Below are 23,182 nucleotides of genomic sequence, written 5' to 3'. Positions count from 1 at the left end.
TTCATGTGTTCATTTGCATGTTTCCATGTTTTTTGGGTTCCCCATTTTCCGTTGAGATTCATCTTCCTGTTTTGTTTGTTTGTTTTTTCTTTCAGTTAATTTATGAGCACATCGCAGGCCATCCATGGACTTTCCTTCATTAACGTTTGCAGCGTCGCCTTTTGTTTAGTTGTTTTTTTGACATGTTCCTCATGACATTGTGTTAAAGGGGACCAAAAGCTCCTGATTGGACGGCAGAGAGGTGCATTATGGGGACTGAACAGATTCTTGTGTTGTATTTTTGTCTCTTGTTTTCCTTCATGTGTGTTTCTAGTGTGGATGGAGGTCATTTTAATATCCCTCATCAGCCATGTTATTTTACTCTCATGTTTCCGAGCGCGAGTGTGTTTTCTTTTAGCACACCGTGTGTTTTGGTACTAAACCATCTGCTCATTCGTCTCGCTGTCAGGCCAATGTTTTTGTGACGCATGTATCGAGAAGTTCACGTTTCCCTTGCCAATGTACAGTAGTATTTAAGATCTGAGCCAAACTCATGATTACAGCGCAGTGATGATTTTATTATAATACCAGCCTGGCCAAATAAAGCTATTTTTGATGCTGTTTTTAAGAGCACACGACAACAGATATGCAAATGATATCTATTTTTTGTTTTTGTATTGTAAGGCGTATAGGGCTGTATGGTATTCAGGTTATATTGTTTCACATTTAAAGCCATAGCTGATGCTGAAATAAACACTTCCCCATTTACATCATCTGCTGTGTGCTGTTTGCTCTATAAATCAGACTAATTGAGGGAGACGAGAAATAAAGCCAGTGTTGGGTGTGATTACTTACAAAGTAATTAGTTCCTGTAATTAGATTACTTTTCTGCTGAAAAAGTATTGTAAGGGATTACTTTTTTATGTTAATTAGTTACTTACAGGCCTATCACTATCTGTCATTTTTGTTGTACAATATATTGCACTGAAATGTATTACGATAAACAATATTATTGTCATTTTAAGACAGTTTAAAGCCAGAATGACAATAATAATAACACATTTTATATTCTTAAGAATTAATATATATTATATGAATAATTTAATAAGGCATTAGAATCAGAATGTGAAAACAAATTTCCCTATACAAATAAATATTCTTTGGCATATACATACATCTACACTCACCGGCCACTATATTAGGTACTCCTGTCCAACTGCTCGTTAAAGCAAATTTCTAATCAGCCAATCAAATGGCAGCAACTCAATGCGTTTAGGCATGATCAAGACGATCTGCTGCAGTTTAAACCGAGCATCAGAATGGGGAAGAAAGGGGATTTCAGTGACTTTGAACATGGCATGGTTGTTGGTGCCAGACGGGCTGGTCTGAGTATTTCAGAAACTGCTGATCTACTGGGATTTTCACGCACAACCATCTCTAGGGTTTACAGAGAATGGTCTGACAAAGAGGAAATATCCAGTGAGCGGCAGTTCTGTGGGCGCGAATGCCTTGTTGATGTCAGAGGAGAATGGCCAGACTGGTTCCAGCTGATAGAAAGGCAACAGTAACTCAAATAAGCACTCGTTACAACCGAGGTCTGCAGAAGAGCATCTCTGAACACACAACACGTCCAACCTTGAGGCGGATGGGCTACAGCAGCAGAAGACCACACCGGGTGCCGCTCCTGTCAGCTAAGAACAGGAAACTGAGGCTACAATTCACACAGGCTCACCAAAACTGGACAATAGAAGATTGGAGAAACGTTGCCTGGTCTGATGAGTCTCCATTTCTGCTGCCACATTCGGATGGTCGGGTCAGAATTTGGCGTCAACAACATGAAAGCATGGATCCATCCTGCCTTGTATCAATGGTTCAGGCTGGTGGTGGTGGTGTAATGGTGTGGGGGATATTTTCTTGGCACACTTTGGGCCCATTAGTACCAATTGAGCATCGTGTCAACACCACAGCCTACCTGAGTATTGCTGTTGACCATGTCCATCCCTTTGTGACCACAGTGTCTCCATCTTCTGATGGCTACTTCCAGCAGGATAACGCGCCATGTCATAAAGCGTGAATCATCTCAGACTGGTTTCTTGAACATGAGTTCACTGTACTCAAATGGCCTCCACAGTCAGCAGATCTCAATCCAATAGAGCACCTCTGGGATGTGGTGGAACGGGAGCTTCGCATCATGGATGTGCAGCCGACAAATCTGCTGCAACTGTGTGATGCTGTCTTGTCAATATGGAGCAAAATCTTAGGAATATTTCCAGTATATTGCCTTGTTGAATCTATGCCACGAAAAATCAAAGTGGGCTGCACACTGGATCCGCATGTTATTTTTAATTAAGTTGTTCAGATGAAGCAGCAGAAATATGAACAGTGTCCTGAGTCATAGCTGGGCGCTGCAGACAGCCGCCGACTTGCAGTGCTGGTGTGCGTACCCTGATAGAACTCTGTTTAGAAATCTAAAATGAACGGCGCTGAGTGATGTGGTCCATCTGATGTGCGACCCTCTTAAGGCAGTTCTGAAGGCAAAAGGTACTAACCCGGTACTAGTAAGGTGTACCTAATAAAGTGGCAGGTGAGTGTATATACAGACAGACAGACACAGTCTACATCTACACAGTAGTAAACATTGAAAAAAAAAAGTTTTGTTTTTTCATTTGCAAATTGCAGACTAGCTGGGGGTTCAATAGTTTTAGGAACGTTGATGAAAGGTTTTGATCAACTTCTGATATCTTCATAGATATATTTTATTGTAATTTTAAATGAGCATTAAATAAAATAACGCAAATGACAATTGCCAAAATACAGTTTATTGCATAGAACAAAAGAATCTCCTGTTTGTACAAAATAAATGCAGGCTCCCATTCAGAACACAGAACTCCTAATGGTTTCATTTCAGAGGGGGTTAATACCTGTAGCTGCCTTTAAAGGGTCCGGTTTTTTGGTTGAAATCAGGACAAAAAAAATAACTCTGTAATAGCTTAACAGAAATGTTACTTCCTCTTCACATTAATCGGAAACATATGTAATATATAAAAAATGTCTGTGTCAATAACTTGACAACTGCATAATAGTATGAAGCATAACTCCATTAAAGAGACAGCTCACCTAAATGAGACCAGCCTTCACTGTGGAAGGACTTAACTAGTTACATTTCCGTCTTCTGTTGAACATTTTGTTTTGAAGAATGTAGAAAACCGGTAACCATTGACTTCCATAGCATTTTTTTATCCTACTAATAATGTCAGTGGCAGCTTTTCCCAACATTCTTCAGAATATCTTCCTTTGGGTTCAACAAAACATTTTTGGGAAACTGTCACCTTAAAAGAACGCTCCACTTTATTTAGGAAATCATTTTACAGCTCTCCTAGAGGAAAACAGTTGAGTTTGACCATTTTAGTCGATTCCGTCGATCTCTGGATGCGACGTGAGCACTTTTAGCTTAGCTTAGCATAAATCATTGAATCAGATTAGACCATTAGCATCTCGCCAAAAAATAAATAAAAGTTTTCATTCCAACATAATCAAGGACATCTGCTGCCATAGCGCAATGTTATTACACAATGCTTAAAAGTAGTCCTCAACTAAAGGGACTATATTATGATGTGTAATAATATTGCATCTGCGTGGTACGGTAACAAATTTCATTATTACACCAGAATGAGACTATAGTTCGTAGAGAATAGAACATTTTCAATATCCTTCAGTCTTAGTACATAATGCAACTACAGAAGAGTCAAGCCATATCAAAACTTTTTTTTTTTTTTTTTTTTTTTAAATCAAACGAGAAGCTAATGGTCTAATCCGATTCAATGATCTATGCTAAGCTAAAAGTGCTTCCGCCAGGCTCTGAAATTAACTGACTGGATTAGAGGTATACAGTTGAGTCTTACCCTTTTTTAATCCCTTCAGTCGATCTCAGGGCCTAGCAGGAGCACATTTAGCTTAAGTTAGCATAGATCATTGAAGCAGATTAAACCATTAGTAAAAGAAAAAAAAAGTTTAGAAGTGTAAACTTGAGTCTTACCCTTTTGTGAAGGAAAATGAGTCAAGCTTAATCAAAACTCATTTTTGAATCGAGTGAGATGCTAATGGTCTAATCCACTTCAATGATCTATGCTAAGCTAAGCTAAAAGTGCTTCAGCCAAACCCTGAGATCGACTAACTGGATTTAAAAAAAGGGTAAGACTTAACTGTATACCTTCTAAAGAAAAATGAGTCAAGCTTTAACAAAACTCTTTTTTGAATAGAGTGAGCTGCTCAGTCGATCTCAGAGCCTAGCAGGAGTACATTTAGCCTAGCTTAACCATAATAAAAATAAACCAGCAGTAATGTGTGGAAAGTGCAGGATTAGAGCAGTGGCTCCCAAATCCAGTCCACATTTTGTATGTTGCTCTGCTATTTGACAAGAATCAGTTCATGGATTTTTCTGCTGATGATCTGAATCAGGTGTGTTAAGGAAGACAAAGCAATTGAGTAATTAAGGAATTAAGTAAGGAATTGACTAAGAAAAACATAATTTTTAAAAATTGCAGCGTTTCTTTAAGAGACTGACTCAATACAAAAAAAATGAACACGTTAAATCAAAAGATCTGTTAAAGCACCTTGAAAAATCATGTAAAAAATGTTTGTACTTCCTAATAGCTCATATGACGATCCAAAAATATAAAAAGTATAAAAATATTAAACAAAATATATATATATATATATATATATATATATATATATATATATATATATATATATATATATATATATATATATATATATATATATTATATTATATAAATATAGTAATGGGTTGAAAAGTGCGTTAGAGCAGTGGCTCCAAATCCAGCCCACATTTTGGATCTCTCTCACTTAACACACATGACTCATCAGTCATCTGTCTGATACTTGCGTGTCAAATAATAGTTTATGGCTCTTTCTGCTAACGAACTGATGATCTGAATCAGGTGGGTTAAGGAAGACATAGGATGTAATGGATTAAGGAAATAATTGATTGAGGAATATATAATAAAAAATAAATAAATAGTGGAGCGTTCTTTAAAGATATCGACCTTATACAAAAAGATTAACCTCTTAAATCAAAAGAGATGTTAAAGCACCTTGAAAAATCATGTAAAATAAAGTTTGTACTTCCGAATAGCTCATATGAGGATACAAGAATATAAAAGTATAAAAATAAACAATATAAAAGCAAACAAACATAAAAACATTAGTAATGGTAATGGAAAGTAGTGGAAAGTGCTGCGATAGAGCAGTGGCTCCCAAATCCAGTCCATATTTTCCATCTCTCACTTAATACATCAGCTCCTTAAAAGAAAGATCCATGAACTGATTCTTATCAAATAACAGAGAGACATAAAAATGTGGACCGGATTTGGGAACCACTCCTCCGTCTCTATTATTTAACACAAGAATCAGTTCATGGATCTTTCTGTTAACCAGCTGATGATCTGAATCAGGTATGTTAAGTGAGAACGTTACAAAATGTGGACTGGAATCAGGAACCGCTGAGTTAAAGGATCAGGAAAGTGCATCGTGTGTGTGTGTGTGGTCTATATGAGCGCAGGACAGGCCGGGGTCTGCTCATCATACAGACAGCAGAACCCATCATAGAAATCATCCATGTCCTGCGCCGTGTGTGCTCGTCTGGCCTGCCTTTTGCGCTGCTCTCCTTCAGGTCCTCCTAACACTAGCATGCCACTGCCTAGAATATAGACTGCGTTTGTGGGGACGGAGAAGCAGAGGCTGGAGAGATACTCGTCCACAGTCTCCCTGCAGCAGATCAACTCTGTGCTTTCAATCTGAAACACACACACACAGAAACTTCAGTCTTCACTCAAGCATTTTCTAGAAGGCAAGAAATAACTATTGGTGTGTTTTCAGAAATATGTCAAACTTAAGTGAGTTTTTTTTCTTAAATCAAGCAAAATAGTCTTTAGTTTTCGCTTTGAAATAACATTATTTTGCTTGTTTTTTGGAAAAAAACATTTAATTTAGACTTATTTTTGAAAACAAAACTTTTTTTTTTTGCTTGTCTAAAAAAGATTCTTAAATCAAAGCGCATTTAAGAAGATCCTGATTAAGACTTTAGATATTTGCACTAGAAACTTGAACACTTTTTTGCAGTATTTGAGCAGACCGCACACACACACACACACACACACACACACACACACACACACACACACACACACTTAATATTGATCTTAGCAAATATAAATAAAACTATTTTAAATCTAGTGAGATGCTAATGGTCTAATTCGATTCAATGATCTATGCTAAGCTAAGCTAAAAGTGCTCAACCAGGCACTAAGATTGACTGAATGGATCAAATTTAATAATAAAAAAAAAAAAAATGTATAAATTAAATAAATTATAAAATACAAAATAAAATGCAGATGATGATAATTATAATAAATATAAAAAAGAAAAATACACAATAAGAAATAAATAACGAAAAAAGACAAACTTTAAATAAATAAAATTTATAAATTAAAAAATAAATAAAATATAAAATTAAAAAATATAAAATAAAGTTTTTATAAAAAAATTATAATAAAATACAAAAATAAAAAAAAAACATATACATTTAAAAAAAATTTAAATAAATAAGTATAAAATACAAAATAAAAATAAAAACTTAAATAATAAATAAATTTAAAATAAATAATAAATCTAAAAAAACTAAATAATAAATAAAAGAAATAAAAATAATAGTAGCAATAAACATAATAATAATAATAATATTATATACAGTGCTTGGCATATACTAGTACACACCTCACAAATCTCTCTTTTAAATTCATATTTTTAATAGGAAGCTTTACAACATTATATTTGTGCATATACATTGGATTAGTCTGTAATCCAAAAGCCAAATCTGGAGCTTATCTAACAAAATAACTTATGATAAACGCTCCAAAATATAGTCAACTTTAAATTATAGAAAAATATTAAATACACAATAAAAAAAAAGCAATATTTTGCTTGAATTTAATTGTATTATGTTTCAATTTCTAAATATGTTTGGTGACTTAAATATTATTTTAATAAATATATCTGTTTAGTAAATCCATTTAGTTCAAATGCACCAAAATACACTGAATATTTTTATCCATCTCTCAGTGAATATAGGCGTTTTCAAATGCTTATGCTGAGCACTGTAGATGGACAGACAGAAAAATCAACATTACTCGCTTCCTTAAGTAATATAATTCCAGTCAAGCTAAAGGAAATAGGACTTTATCCAGAAGAAAAAATATAATAGAGCAAGGATATTTTTACAGTATTTCCTGTCACTTCGGGAAACATTTGAAAATAAATTAACTTTACAGCAGGCTGGATAAAAAACAAAGCAGTATGTTCATCTCATTTTAAAATCAATGCACTGCGCTTCTCTACCTGTGCTTTCCTCAGCAGGCCTGTAAAAACGGAGAACCAGTCCGGTGTCAGTCTCTCCAGCTCTAAAGTGATGATGGCCAAAGCCAATATGGAGCCCTTGAACTGCCAGAGCTGGTGGCAGGCCATACAGTGCTGCAGCTGCCTGCTCCACAGCGCCGCCTGCAGGCAGAGCCTCTTCTGAGTCTGATCAACACATCCGGACATCAGCAGGCCGTGAAACTGAGGGAGAAAACACACATGACAATAAGCAGCATTTCTACTGACACGTGGTTTGTGCGTTTACCTCTGTGGTAAAGAGTACGGTGTTCGGTAATCTACATGTTTAACACGTTACAGCTCTCTGGCTCTGACTTTCAACTTCACTGATTGACCATATGCATTTAAAAGGGGTAGTTCACGCAAATATTCATTTACACACTATTTACTTTCTTCTGTTGAACACAAAAGAAGAACTAATTATTTTTATTTTTGGGTAAATGTTCTCTTTAAGCAGCTGGAAAATGTCTTAAATTATTTTAATAGTCAATTTGTGAAGAGATATATAAAAAAAAAGGATAGTTCACGCAAAAATGTGAACTTACTGACCTTTTTAATCCACCTCAAGTGTTTTGAATGCTTTATAAGTTTTTTATATGTAAGGAAATCTCAGATTTGTCAACCCAAATGGGCTGAAACTAGAAAAAAAAGCAGCTGATGCCGCATTGTGCTAGATGTATGATAGTTTATAATCTACTAGAAATGTCCAGACTGGCTCATCAGTATCCCTGCATATGGTCAATTCAAGTGTTTTGAACGCAAGCCATTTTGTTAACAGAAAAGGCATGCAAAACCATCGTACTTCTGTCAGTCGCATTTTAACACCAGAGCTGAACACGGGTTTGTAGGTTTGTTATTTGGAGGAATTCGCCAAGAGCTCCAGCAGAAAGCAGGTAACATCATCTATTCGTTCCAAAACTACAAGATTTTAGTCAATTCTACAAATTTAATTAAATTTTAAATCAAATCCAAGACATTTCTAATCCTCCACCGAAAGGTTTGAGTGAAAAGACTTTTTATTTACTTAAATAGATGAACAGAAACATCTTATTTTAATCAAAAGATCTGTATTTGACTGTATTTTTATTTTAGGGCAAATAAAGCCTTTTAAATGCACATTTTTTTTAATTTTAAGTTTTGGGAAAAGAAATGAGCCATCTTGATTGAGGTGATCGTTACATGAGTTCAGGGTAGATCTTATATCATTGCCTTGTGGAACGTGCTGTTCAATGTTTACGGTGACTTTCCTTTGTATTTGTGGCTGTGTGTGAGCGTGTCTTCTCATCACATGGACCTCGTGTGCTTATATATTTAAAAAGGTATTTGAAATATGTGGATATTTATTTATTTATTTAGGGAAGTTTTATGCAAAGTTATTTTTCTATGCTATTAGATTTTATTTTTTAATTTCAAAGCCAGTTCATTAGATTTCATTATTATACATGCGTTTTTTTGACATCTAGATAGCTATAATAGGACATAAATGGGTAGATCTCAGTAAAACACGGTCAAATTTTACCCCAAAATAAAAAAAATATATATAATAATAATAATAAATATTAAATAAATAAATAATTATTAAATAATTAAAAAAATATATATAATTAAAAAATAATAATAATTAAAAAAATAAATAAATAATTATTAAATAAATGAAAAAAAAATAAAATATATATATATATATATATATGCATATATGCAGTGGTAAAAAAATGGTTTACATAAGAAACCAATAGTTAAGAATCATTAAGAGTCTTAGAGTTTTATTATTCAGAACAACAAGTGAAGTATCAGTACTTTTTCAGTATAGTTTCAGTAATGTGTATTAAGTACATTGTTTCACCAATATTTTGTCTTACATTAACATAAAAAGGGAAAAAAATGCTTGGGGCGGCATGGTGACTCAGTGGTTAGCACTGTCACCTTACAGCAAGAAGGTCTCTGGTTCGAATCCCTGCTGGGCCAGTTCTGTGTGGAGTTTGCATGTTCTCCCTGTGTTGGTGTGGGTTTCCTCCGGGTGCTCCGGTTTCCCCCACAGTCCAAACACATGCGCTATACAGTAGAACTAAATTGGCCGAGTGTGTGTGTGTGTGAATGCGAGAGTATGTATGGGTGTTTCGAGTACTGGTTTACCACTGCAAAGCCAAACATATGCTGGAATAGTTGGCGGTTCATTCTGCAATGCGACCCGCTTTTCACATGAAAGTAGCTTTAAAATCAGTCTCTTATCGTAGATTACATGAGTTTTTATTTTATGAAAGCCGTGATCCTTTAATTTGATGTACAATGATTTGAGCGATACAACCTTGCTTTTTATTAGCATCAATACTGCCTTTGCCCTCTTTTGTCATTAGCAGGGAGTTTTACTTATTCTATAATTTAGTAACATACATAATATTACGTTGCTTTAACTTATTAAAATAAGTTAATCAGGTTTCAACTCTATTTTTTTAAAGGTTATACAAAGTTTAACCCAATATTTTAGTGAGTTCAAACTGATGCAAGTTGAGATGACTAAAATTTACATTTTTTTTAAATCAACTAAAATGATTAAGGCTGCCAGCATGTTTACAGTGCAGATATGATTACAATATAACAGCTTAAATACAACAGAACGAAAAAAAAATAAATCACACTTCATGTTAATGGAGTTATCTGAACCTACAGGGTGGGCCATTTATATGGATACACCTTAATTAAATGGGGAATGGTTGGTGATATTAATGTCCTGTTTGTGGCACATTAGTATTAGTGAGGGGGCTTGTAATTAACTCATGAAAGAATAAAAAAGTTACATTAAAACCAAGCACACCATTGTTTTTTTGTGAATTTCCCAATAAGTTTATTAGGGTGTATCCATATAAATGGCCCACCCTGTACAACAGTATTTCTGTGATGCCGTGGCAGGAACAAAAACAGCTTTCTATATGCATTACTTACTTTAGAACAGTGTTTCCCAACCCAGTTCCTGAAGGCACACCAACAGTACACATTTTCAACCTCTCCCTAATCAAACACACCTGAATCAACTCATCATAACATCAGGAGACTCCAACACCTGAAGTTAATGGGTCAGAAAAGGGAGACATCCAAAACATGTACTGTTGGTGTGCCTCCAGGAACAGGGTTGGGAAACACTGCTTTAGAATAATGATAAACTAAAAATACACCCATTGCTAAATCTCTATAAGTTAATACACGTAACCACCCTCAGTGATATTATCAAGTTAATTTAATCTTTATTTCAATCCTAAAATAAAAGACTGCATCCATTTTGTTTTTACTAGCAATTCATTGCATTTTGGACTTTGATTGGGATGTCCAAAACGCGGTCCTGGAGGGCCAGTGTCCTGCATAGTTTAGCTGCAACTTGCTTCAACACACCTGCCAGGAAGTTTCTAATATACCTAGAAAGAGCTTGATTAGCTGGTTCAGGTGTGTTTAATTGGGGTTGAAACTAATATATGTAGGATCCGAGTTTGGACACCCCTGGCTTATGAAAAGGACTCATTTAAAATGAGCTGAAACACAATTCTTGTTGTCTTGTGAGTATTTTTATGGACAACTTAATTGTTTTATGTTCAATCCACCTAAATTAGGAAAAACTAAGCAGCTAACTTAATTCCTTCATGTTGGCCCAATACAAATCAATTGTGTGGAACCCAGCATTTTTTACAGTGTAGTATTTCTTTTTACTTCATTTGTATACTCATACTCTGAATGTGAGTGTTTGGGTGTTTCCCAGTACTGGCTGGAAGGGCATCCATGGTGTAAAACATATGCTGAAATAAGTGGCGGTTCATTCCGCTGTGGGGACCCCTGAAAATAAGAGATTAAGCTAAAGGAAAATGAAAATGTATACTCTTAATGTTGTGGAATTTATTCCTGATGGTATCGAAAATAGTATCGAATACCCATATTTATTAAGGTATTGTATCAAAGTTGGAAATTCCAGTATCGTGACAAAACTAAATTTGTAATGTTGTTCAGTCTAAAGTGCTAAAAATATGACTTTATAAACAAACCCTGCTCTAGAATTCAGACCTTAAAAATATTTTGATTTGGGGTAAAATAAGACCAGGTTTCATGAGTTTCTTCCTGTATGATCTAAGAAATGATTATTATTTTGTTCTTAATAAATCTGAGGTATTTTTAATGGGGTCTCGTTACATTTCTAATGGCTATTTTATGACTGTCTGTGTGTTGTGCCAAAACAGCAGATCTACACACTCAAGCCACTGTTACACTGTTGGTCTGTTTGTGGCTATAAATGCCTCAGTCAACTCTATGCTACACAAACACCCAAAAATATCAATGTTTTTTTTTTTTTTTTGCTTAAAGGGATAGTTCACCCTAAAAATGAAGACTTACTCTCAAGTAACTAAGTTCCTTCTTTACTCTGTTGAACACCCAAGACTGTATTTTGGAGAAAGCTGAAAACCTGTAACCATTGACTTCCATTGAAAAACAAATACTATTTAAGTAATTGGTTAAAGGTTTACAGCATTCTTCAAAATATCTACTTTTGTGTTCAATAAAAGGTTTGAAACAAGTAAAGAATGAGAAAATTATTTTTATTTTTAAGTGAGCTGTCTCTTTTAGTAAACCCCTCTATGATTGAATGATGGAGTGTGAAGAGAGATCTTATTTCAAAGAGTATATTTGTACTGAAGATGTTTTACAGGGTGATCGATCTGCTTTGCTGCTGAAGTAACAGTCAGATTAGTGCCTTGGCTGAATATGCAGCATGCAATATACAGTAAAGTCAAAATTATAAACCCCTCCCGTTTTAAATATTTGCCAAATTATGTTTAAGAGCAAGGGATTTTTCACAGTATTTCCTATATTATTTTTTTTCTTCTGAAGAAAGTAATTTTGTAAAAGCATTGTTTGTTTTCAACGGTCTACAGAAAAAAAAACACTGTTGTTCGATGACTTGCCTAATTACCCTAGTTAACCCTTTAAAATGTCACTTTAAGCTGAACACTAGTATCTAGAACAGGGGTGCCCAAACCTTTTCTTATGAAGAGCCAAAAACCAAAGTTGATTAAGGGTGGTGGGCCAAAGTTAAATACCAAACTATTACGATAAAGTTGGCTTGGTAAATTCTTAATTTGTTTATGTCTAAGATAAATAGAAAAAAAAATGCTTTAATCGTATTAATTATAATATTAAATAATTATTTGCACATTTTTACATTTTACAATGAACTTATTACAAAAACAATCCAGTTTATAACAAAATGGAGTTCAATATGGAGTACACGAAGCAAGCGCCACCTGCTTCTGCCTTGCTTTTTGTCTTCTGCATGGTCCTCGATCTCGAGTGACAGTACATACCACAAATCTGATTCAGTCACATCACTGAATTGAATCATTTAATTCCAGTTTGCTGTTTTTGTAGCTCAACAATTAAATAAAAGGTTATGATCAATTAGAAAATGATGATCTCTGTTGAAGGCATCCGCTCCAACCTTCCCCATCATTCTCCTTTTCTTTTCAGATGGGATGGCGGGCTAAATCAAAGGTTAACATGGGCCAACTTTGGCAAAAAGTTATTAGAAATTAGTTAATACAAATATTTAAACTGGTTAATAAAACTAGAAATAGGTTGAGATAATCTCAGTTAAACAGAATTTTTTTTTTGGGGGGGGGGGGGGGAATAATAATTCTGACTTCAACTGTATATATAATCACCACTCCATTAGCTAGGTTTCCATCCAAAGCTGCAGGTTTACTTTATGCACAAAATCAAAGTAGTGCATTAAATATCTGCCAATAATACACCGTTTTCCTCTAAAGTGTTCAAGAAGAAAAATAAATAAATAAATAAAGTCACTTTCTGGAAAACTGAATCAGTGTTTCTGTGAACCGAGTTAACAGCTATGTTTCCATACAAAAATGCAAATTAAATTTATGCGCAAAACTGTAATATTGCATAAAAGATGTGCGAATAAAGCAGCATTTCCATCCAATGTTAAAAATTTTTTAAAAAAAAGCCCCTTCCTGATTATCTGGCGCCAAATAAATCAACAGTAAAAACAGAATTAGCTGCAGTAGGAGAAGCTGCGTCAATCGTTTCTTCGTTTAATAAATGACTTGTGCCTCAGAAGACAGTATGCGGACATAATTGATCGAGTGGTGGCGCTCTTGACAGTTCTGGAGGTCATTAATAATATAAGAACACTTATACTGAAATGGTTAAGGCGTTTTGGAATGACCAAAACAACATTTCAGATATTTTACAGTGTGCTCAGCTGGTTTGTCCATTCACGCACACTTTTATCATCACATGATCTCTTATAACAAAAATCACAATTTTAATGCGCATACTGAAATTTGTTTGGTAAAAGTGTTTCCGTTGTAGTTTTTGCACATCTTTTATCATCAAATAAAAAGTTTCCTACTCAGTTATGCGCATATGTTTTTTTTATGTGCATTTTCAATAGATGCACATCTTGGCATTTCCATCAGCCAGTTTTTTTTGCGCATATCCAAAATGCACATAAAAATAGGTGGATCGAAACATGGGTACTGATTTGCAAATACCTCTTGAAACTATAATAATAATAATAATAATAATAATAATAATAATAATAAAGTTAGGAAAAGATTTGAGCCATCTGCTGTTAAACTCCAAGCTCAGAAATGATGAATTAAAAATCGCGATGCTCTAGGAAAAAACAAAAAATCTGTATTAGTCCAGAATCATTTCTTTATCCAATTTATCCTAGTAATCAGGGGCAGCACGGTGGCTCAGTGGTTAGCATTGTGGCCCCACAGCAAGGTTTGAGTCCCGGCTGGGTCAGATGGCATTTGCATGTTCTCCTCGTGTTGGCGTGGGTTTCCTCCGGGTGCTCCTGTTTCCCCCACAGTCCAAACCTATGTGCTATAAATGAATTGAACAAACTAAATTGGCCGTAGTGTACTAGTGTGTGTGAATGAGTGTGTATGGGTGTTTCCCAGTACTGGGGTGCGGCTGGAAGGGCATTTGCTGCGTAAAACATATGCTGGAATAGTTAGTGAATCATTCCACTGCAGTGACCCTTGATCGATAAGGGACTAAGCCTGAGAATCACTGCCGGATGTCTATGAAAAGCATTGGCTATGATGGATATAGAAGGTAACAGTGGCGCAGTGGGTAGTGCTGTCGCATCACAGCAAGAAGGTCGATGGTTCGAGTCCTGGATAGCATTTCTGTGTGGAGTTTGCATGTTTTCCCACAAGCCCAAACACATGCGCTATAGGTGAATTGGGTAAGCTACATTGTCCATAGTGTATGCGCGTATGTCCTGGTCCTCCAGGTTGGGGGTTGAGCATTGCGCTAACGACCCACCGGGTAGAAATATGATGTTATGAAACACCAATATGGTGCAGTTAAATATCAACTTCGATATGAACCACCCTGGGAGTAAGAAATCAAGTTATTGTTGCTGAATTATTAAAACAACAGATGAGATCGGTTCACTGGTTCCAATCACATCTTCGGTTGAGGCTTTTTAGACGGCCATGCTAAAATTTACCCTGTAAATGTGTTTTAATGATGGTTTATGCACATTTTTTAATCTTACTCCAATGTGTATTTTCTGAAATATATCTAGTGTTTTATAGCAGCACACCAAACAGGTGGATGGAGACACAGCTAATGGCGATGAAGCGCATAAGTCACTGATTGACTGTTACATGCACAATGTCAAGGACCAAATTTCTGCCACTGTTTGCGACAGGCACATCAAAATGGTTGTGTGCGTGTTTTCTTGTGCTTTTTGTACGGTTTAGTTGTCTGAATAGCAGAAATGATGACACACACACACACACAGGTTGCTACTCACAATGTGAATGAAATCCATGGGTGTTGCCATGTACAGCTCCCAGTGCAGCTTGTGTAAGATGACTCGCTCCATGCGCAGGATCTCAGCGGTAGAGAATTTGCATCTGCTTTGCTCCAGCAAGTCTTTAACCGATGCGATCACCTGTTACACCAACAAAACAGAACAATAAACATGCTGGAATGGTTCAAAGTAGGTGTGCGTTTGTGTATGTGTGTGTGTCAATTTTTTTTAAAAATGCAGCGCTACATCATATATTTTTATTTAATACCATGTCAGCAACAACAGCAATTTTCCTGGCAAAAAAACATGTCACTAATAAATATACAATAAAAAAAATAATAATAATAAAACAAAACAAATGCATAAATTAGATACAACTTTTAATCTTAATACACTTTATTGAACATACACATAGACATCACCTATACACTATATAACTGCAGGATAACTATGTTTATATATAATAACTTTAACTGTTAAAAGCTATTATTTAGTTAGTTAATAAGTGAAAGTTATTAGGAAGTTATATAATTAGTAAGACATCATTCCAGCCCAAGCGATTCCTGTGAACCGTTGCGTCGTTACAAAATCACCACGTTTAATGTCTGATTTCTTTAAAAATCAGCTATCTTCACTACCTGATAGTTATACGATATGAAGTGAGTCTCAGACCAGACAAGAAGCACTGCATTAAATTTCATTTTTCCACACCATCTTTAAAATATGAACATTAATTTCACCCCAGTATTTTCAATGGAATTTCCGCGCTCACCTGCTGCTACTGATGGTGCTTTCAACAACTCCATGAATGCTTGCGTTTATTTAACTGAATGGATTTTAATTACATTACAATGTGGATGCTGTAAAAGCAACCTTATAAAATTAAAAATAGTCACATTAACCTTTCACCAGAAGCTTATCATTGGCTGAAAAACACTAGCTATGCATATAGTCAATTGGAAGCTGAAGAAAATAAATAAATAAAAAATAAATAAATAAAACTTGCCTCATCCTCCTCGTTGATTTTTGCAGCAAGGATCAGAGAAGTGATGGCCATGCATTTGAGGTATTTCAACTGAGTCTGGTAAAAAAATAAAAAATAAATTGATATAAATTAAGCACTTTTAGTTAGAGCATGTACAAAATACTGTATTAACATTGAATAGCAATGCATCTTGAAATGACAAATTGGAATTAAAAGTGACCAGGAAGTCTAATCTATTAGCAACTCTAACCTAGTAAACTGAATACATACAATACTGTCAGACAACAAATAAATAAAAATATACAAACATAAATAAAAAGTAAATATAAATAGATGTATTGTTTATTATATAAATATATTTGTTAATTTATTTGGATGCATTAAGGCCAATGACTAAGATTTCATTAAAACCATTTAAGCACAAGAAATGATCAAGTTTGCTGCTTAATTGCGTTTATTTATACATTGAAGACTATATAGTGTTATTTCACATTTGATTATTGAATTTCTATACCTCAGTATGGTTATCAAATCAAATCACTTTTATTGTCACATACTTCACCAAAAACCTTAAAACACAGATGATTTAATTTTTATATTATTTCTATGGTTTACATCTGTGCTTTAATTTATTTTATTTAGTATAATTTTATCCAGATGCACTCCCTTATGAAGTCCATCACAATTAATGTGAAATTGTGAATTCTTTCAAAGGCCTCCAAAAGATATTTCTCTGTTCAGGGGGTTTTAAACAAACAAACAAATTAAAATAAATAAATTAATATATATATATAAAAATAAAAATAATAAATAATAATAATAATAATAATAATAATAATAAATAAAAAATATATAAAATAAACAAAAATAAAAAATAATAAATGAAATTGTACAAAAAAATGAATTCATTTATCATAAACAAATAAATAATCTTAAATAAATACAAACAACTAAAATAAAAATAGATATTAAATATATAAGATAATAAATAAACATACATAAAAAAAGAGATAATAAATAATAATTTATAAAAAAAGAAACCACAAAAATACATATAAATAAATAATTTTAAATAAAAATAAATAGATAGCTAAAATAAAAATAATGAAAGATAATAAATATAACAAATATTAAATAAAAATAATAAATAAAATTATTTTTTAAAAAAAAGTATATAATAAATAAATTTAAACAAAATAGATAACTAAAGTGTATTTATTTCACCTACTTTGACTGTTGCGAGCAGGCTGTTAAGAACACAGACTCCCAATGCAAACGTCTCTGTGGAAAACTGGAAAATGACGTTCATTTCACGCAACCACAGGATCATCTCATGATACTGAGAGGGGCTGATGTCCGAACCCTGAAAACACAAAAAAAGACATCAAATGCGGAGCTCAATGACAGATGCACTGAACAATTGGGATGCAACTGAAATCCCAAAAATACTTCTTTCACACTTGTTTTGCTTGTGCTGCACAATAATGGAAAAACTGACATGGTGATATTTTGTTTGTCTGCGATATACATTGCGATATGAACAGAATTTATTTCCCAATATCATGCACAGCCCTAGTATGCAGTTTCAGATACAGCTCCTGGTTAATTTGGCTAACCACACAAGTCCTGTGTCTATTTAAAGTAGTTCAGCAAATTAACAAGAAGCTTCTACCTGAATGCAACCGTTCTTGAGCACCGGAGCTCTCCAAAGCCGCATTTCTCGGTCCAGGGTGTTGAGCAACAGAGCTCCCAGACGCTGATTTTCCTTGTCACCTGGCAGTTTCATGGCTGTTTTGAAAGCTAGCCTTTTCCAATGAAAGTAATGCCTGAGAAAGAAAGCACACACGTGATAGGATTTATAGGAAACACTGTAGTGTTTTTGAACCATACTATAGTTTGTTTATTTTGCCACATCTGCTACATAGGGAAAGATAAACCATGCTGTGGTAATTTAATTAATCCTACAGTTGCTATGGTTCACAACTATAGTAAATAGGCCGCAGATGTAAGAGTAGGCCGGTCACGACATCTATATTTTGTTCGATATATTGCACCAAAATACATTGCAAAAAACGATATTATTGTGATTTTAAGACCATTTTATGACACTCATTATATAATCTCAGATTGACAATATAATATTATCATAATGCAAGTACACTCTTCCAAAGACACATAATATTTCATTCAAATATAGTCAGTTTAACAATTTAATAAGGTTAAATTTGGCTGTAATATCTGCTACCAGATCTATTTTCAATCGTCAGACACTCGCATGAAACTATACTATAGTAATTTACATGACATACTCTAGTGTTTTTCTAGCCATACTGACACCTCCAGTAAGACATCGAGATGTTGCACAATAAGCTAAAATTTAGCTTGAATTTGTGATGTCTGAGCGATATATTCCACAAATGATTGAGGTCATGCCTAAGTGTTGTGCGATAAGTACATATAATGATTGTCACAGGCCTATGTAAGAGTCCATTGTTGATTTAGTTTTTTCCTTAAGTAACCGTGTGAAAATATAAATTAATTTAAGTTTTAATATTAATCAGCAATATTATAAAATTATTGTGCAAATGTTTATATGATTTATTCACAATACAGTTTGTAAAAGGACTATATTTTTCTGACTTTTGGTAGAAATATTATATATGAGAGACTTGCTTTGTTGACCAAACAAGTGGATTTTAATTAGATTTGCATTGTAAACTTCAAATAATTTTTTTTTTTATTACAGAATATTTTTTTGTTGTTGCTATACTCAGTGTACAAATTATACATTGACGATCGAGGGGGTCAACTTTTTCTGTAGTAGTTTGGCAATACATGCTTAAGTGAATCAAATTTATGAATGTACTTAAATCTAATTATTAATAATATATATACAAATAACAAATAAATAATTTAAAATAAAAACAAACAACTAAAATAAAAATAGAGATAATAAATATATAAGATAATAAATAAACATTTATAAAAAAGAGATAAAAAATAATAATTTATAAAAAAAAGAAACAAAAAAATACATAAAAATAAATAATTTTAAATAAAAATAAATAGATAGCTAAAATAAAAATAATGAAAGATAATAAATATAACAAATATTAAATAAAATAATAAATAAAATTAAAAATAAAAAAAAAGTAGTAATAATATATATACATTTTCAGTGATATTGAGGGATATTTAGGCACTATTTTAGAGGGTCAAACTATTCAAATTATGCATCTAATTTTTTCTTTTTTTTTTGGCTACATGCAGATATAAACCAATATTTTACAAGAAATGTGTTTTGTGAATACTTAAGATGTCTATCGGTGCTCTAAACTGCCAGTATCAAACTGTTGAATGATATTTTTTCAAGCATTGATTGGCGCAACTGCATTCACAATTGTATAAACCGTTATAGTGTGTGGGGAATGGGAGGTAGGCATGGGACGATAACCGTTTTCAAGGTATACCACAGTTTGGAAAGGTCAAGGTTTTAAACCGCCAACATTTTCTGCAAAACCGTTCCTAAGGTATGTGTAAGATTTTTTTATTTCGTTTTTTTTTTGTTTGTGTTTAGGACAACAGTATCTCCTGCAGAAAAGATCTCCAAAGATGGCATTTTAAATTGTAAAGAAATCCATGTTTTTAAAACTAATGAAGACAGCAAAAGTCAATAATTCATTTGAATTATTTAGCCCGGCATGTTTACTATTCCAAAATATTATAAATCTTTGAAAAAATAAAATATATTGTGGGAAAAAAGTTTTAGTTTTTTTATCCAGACATTTAAAAAGATTATATTTTAGAGCAGCAATCACAATATTACGATACTGTGAAATTGTGATATTTTTATCCAAGGTTATCATACCATCAGAATCTTATTGCCGATGGGGGTATTATATTTATATTAAACATTTACATTATATACCCCCTCCACACATCTTGTTTGGATGTCCATCAGAGGAGATCAAGCGTTATTAATTAGGGGCTCAATACCCCCCATATTTTTTGCACCCTGAATATACTCCCAAAAAATTGAGCATATATCCGCAGAGATATATATATATATATATATATATATATATATATATATATATATATATATATATATATATATATATATATATATATATATATATATATATATATATATATATATATATATATATATTTATTTATTTATTTATTTTATTTTTTTTTTTTTAAGTGCAGAAATATCTAAAAATTCCATTTATATTAATATAGGGTATATTAATATAGGGTATATTAATATTATACTACACTACCTGACAGTTTACTGTAGTAAAAACGAAAGAAGGCCTAAATTACACTATTGTCAATACTTCAGTATGCTGTAGCATTCATTAACAAGAAGTTGTAAATACTGTAATATACATTACAATAGTATGGTTTTAAAACACACCAAACTTTTGTATTTTTTTTCTGTGGGCAGTGATTTTGCAGATACTATTACCCCAAGTGGTTTATTAAAAAAAGAAATAGTCATTCTAGCCATGTAATTGTAATTAAGGTCAAGTTGGTTTTCATATTCGCTCATTCATTCAATGACAACTTGTGACGCGGTCCTTAAATTGTTTACCATGGTACTTTCAATATTCGGTATGAAACCATATGCAAGTATGATCTGAAAACAACAACACTATTTAACTGACTGTGAACGATGTTGTACTTTGATAGTCATTGATATTGCTAATATGGTTTATGATGATAGAACACTTTTCTGAAATTACATTATTAAGGTGAAAGTCAGAATATGTGAATATAAAACCAACTTTACCTTAACATCATTGTTTCACTGAGGTAAAGTTAGTTTTATATTCACATTCAGACTTTAACGATCAATAAAACACTATAGCAGAATTTTACAAAGTCTAATAGAGACTGATTGTAATGATGTACTGATAGGAGCACAACTTGTGACACGATATCTATGTTGTTTACCACGATACATCAAATATTGATAGAGGTCAAGTTGGTTGTAGATTCGGATATTCAGACATTCTGCTTCATAATATAATTTCAGAAAAGTATTCTTTGGAAATTCTAAATTGGGAAATCATATTAGCAGCCACTGACTACCAAAATACAACCATGTTTACAGTCAATTAGATAGTGTTGAGGTTGTTTTGAAGTCATAATTGCATGCTAATTCTGATTGATTATTCAAATTAGCGTGGTAGGCAATAGAGACAGTCAAATGAACGAATGTGCGAATATAAAACCAACTTTACCTCAATAAATATTGTGTGTAAAATCGCAAATAAGAAGACTTAAAAACAACATTAGCACTATTTAATTGACCTGTCAACAATGTTGTACTTTGACAGTCATTGACTAATAATATGATTTCACTATTTAGAATACTTTAATGAAATTATATTAAGGTGAAAGTCTGAATGTGTGAAAATAAAACAAACTTTACCTCAATCATTGTTTCGATCTCCAAATCCATTTAAAAAAAACATACACATTTTCGCTTTGTCTGAAATCTTGATTTTGGGGTCCCAACAAATCCCCCAAATGGTGGACCCAACAACAGGCCTACAGCATAGTGTTTGTCAATAATGTCCACATCTGATGAATTTGTTTAGAATTTTGCTAATAAAGTAAAAGTGCACATTTAAACTGGAATCAAGCACTTCAGAAAAAAACAATCTTAAAACAGAAAGTGAGCGCGCGCACAAACGGTTTACCAATGGGCGGGACGAGCTGCATCAACTTGTAAACAAAGACATGGAAAGTTTTGACAGAAATTACCTTGGAGAACAGAAACCCAGCCAGTGTCATTGAAGTCTGCTGAATATATGTGCAAAAAAACGTTCATCCATGTCTGCAAAACAAGCGAAATCCTTATAACGACAACAAAAAGCACTTTTAGGAAATGTTTCAGCAACGAAAACTGAACAATGCGATAAAACACTGTTGTACACGTTCCTTAGCACCACTGTTGTACTGAATGTCGAGATATAATCACCTTTGAATGATGTAGGGAAAAACAATTCGACAAATTGACTCGCTCTGTTCTTGATACAGTTTCTCCGCTCGCATATTTGAGTCTACGCTGACTGGGAGCACCGCCCATTTATGTGACATTACTGGCTGCTAGCCCCGCCCACCCCCTCGTCACCCAAGTACTGATCTGTGTCAGTGGGTCGAACATACGGGTTCTGTTCTGTAAAATGGATGAATTTTATGGGTTGATTTGAGGCGGTTGTTTTACGTTAAGATATTTATTACTAATCTTAAAAAATCTTAGAGACATGGAATCTCCATGCTCATTTTGTGAATTAGAGGAGAAATCGATAAAACACTTGTTTTTGGAATGCACATATACCCAAATGTTTTGGTATATTGTTGAATATATTATATTTCAGCTTACAAAATTTGAAAAATCAGTTTTCCTGTAAAGATATATTTTTAATTCTTATTAATTAAATTAAGTAAAGATATATTTTTAAATTCTTATTAATTTATTGATTATAAATGGGAAATACACAAACATATATTGTCCAGTGATAAAACCTTACATTTATTTACCTAAAATTTATGTTAAACAGTATATTGACAACATAAAAAATCATAAAAATAAAAAAACTATAAGGATTTCTTGGAATTTATACCTGTATCCCCTGTAATTAATTAATGTATTTATTTATTTATTTATTTATTTATTTATTTATTTATTTATTTCTCTTGTGACTGGTTCCTTTAATACTAATGTAAGAACTGTAAGTACTGTATTTCTCTATTTTTGTTTGTTATTGTTATGCAATAAAAATACAAATAATAAAAATAAAACAATATGTGGGTTGTATCATAAGGCACAAAACAGAAATTCAGTATTTTACTAGCAATCCATAGGCAATGGTGTCCAATTACCCTCTTATTCAACCTGTTATTCTAGCTGTTGA

At 33.2% G+C, this 23,182-nt stretch overlaps 2 protein-coding genes across 2 annotated transcripts in view; one reads left to right on the top strand and one right to left on the bottom strand.

The window, feature by feature from the left end:
* Positions 1-752, top strand: part of septin8a (septin 8a) — a 37,574-nt gene extending 36,822 nt beyond the window's left edge. Inside the window, exon 10 of the mRNA XM_056445703.1 lies at positions 96-752. Coding sequence (XP_056301678.1) covers positions 96-99 — 4 coding nt within the window. The 3' untranslated portion in view covers positions 100-752. The remainder of the gene's footprint in view (positions 1-95) is intronic.
* Positions 753-4,878: 4,126 nt separating this feature from the next.
* ccni2 (cyclin I family, member 2) lies at positions 4,879-22,336 on the bottom strand. Its single transcript, XM_056445704.1, has 8 exons — positions 22,246-22,336; positions 22,029-22,101; positions 17,923-18,076; positions 17,479-17,613; positions 16,272-16,346; positions 15,266-15,406; positions 7,399-7,617; positions 4,879-5,798 (listed from the first exon to the last, which is right to left on the bottom strand). The coding sequence occupies exons 3-8, from the start codon at positions 18,034-18,036 to the stop codon at positions 5,550-5,552; spliced, it is 933 nt and encodes a 310-aa protein (XP_056301679.1). The 5' UTR covers positions 18,037-18,076; positions 22,029-22,101; positions 22,246-22,336; the 3' UTR covers positions 4,879-5,549.
* Between the last annotated feature and the right edge of the window lie 846 nt (positions 22,337-23,182).

The sequence above is a fragment of the Danio aesculapii genome, chromosome 21, assembly GCF_903798145.1.
Source record: "Danio aesculapii chromosome 21, fDanAes4.1, whole genome shotgun sequence".
In the NCBI taxonomy this organism is placed as follows: Eukaryota; Metazoa; Chordata; class Actinopteri; order Cypriniformes; family Danionidae; genus Danio; species Danio aesculapii.
This window is presented reverse-complemented; position numbering and strand designations above follow the sequence as displayed.

What these genes read in the sequence shown, in the direction of transcription:
- ccni2 (XM_056445704.1), bottom strand. Translation starts at nt 18,036, where the DNA reads ATGAAACTGCCAGGTGACAAGGAAAATCAGCGTCTGGGAGCTCTGTTG. An exon ending in TCAAGAACGGTTGCATTCAG is followed by an intron (nt 17,614 to 17,922) that starts GTAGAAGCTTCT and finishes TTGTGTTTTCAG; the next exon opens with GGTTCGGACATCAGCCCCTC. An exon ending in GCCTGCTGAGGAAAGCACAG is followed by an intron (nt 5,799 to 7,398) that starts GTAGAGAAGCGC and finishes TGTGTGTTTCAG; the next exon opens with ATTGAAAGCACAGAGTTGAT.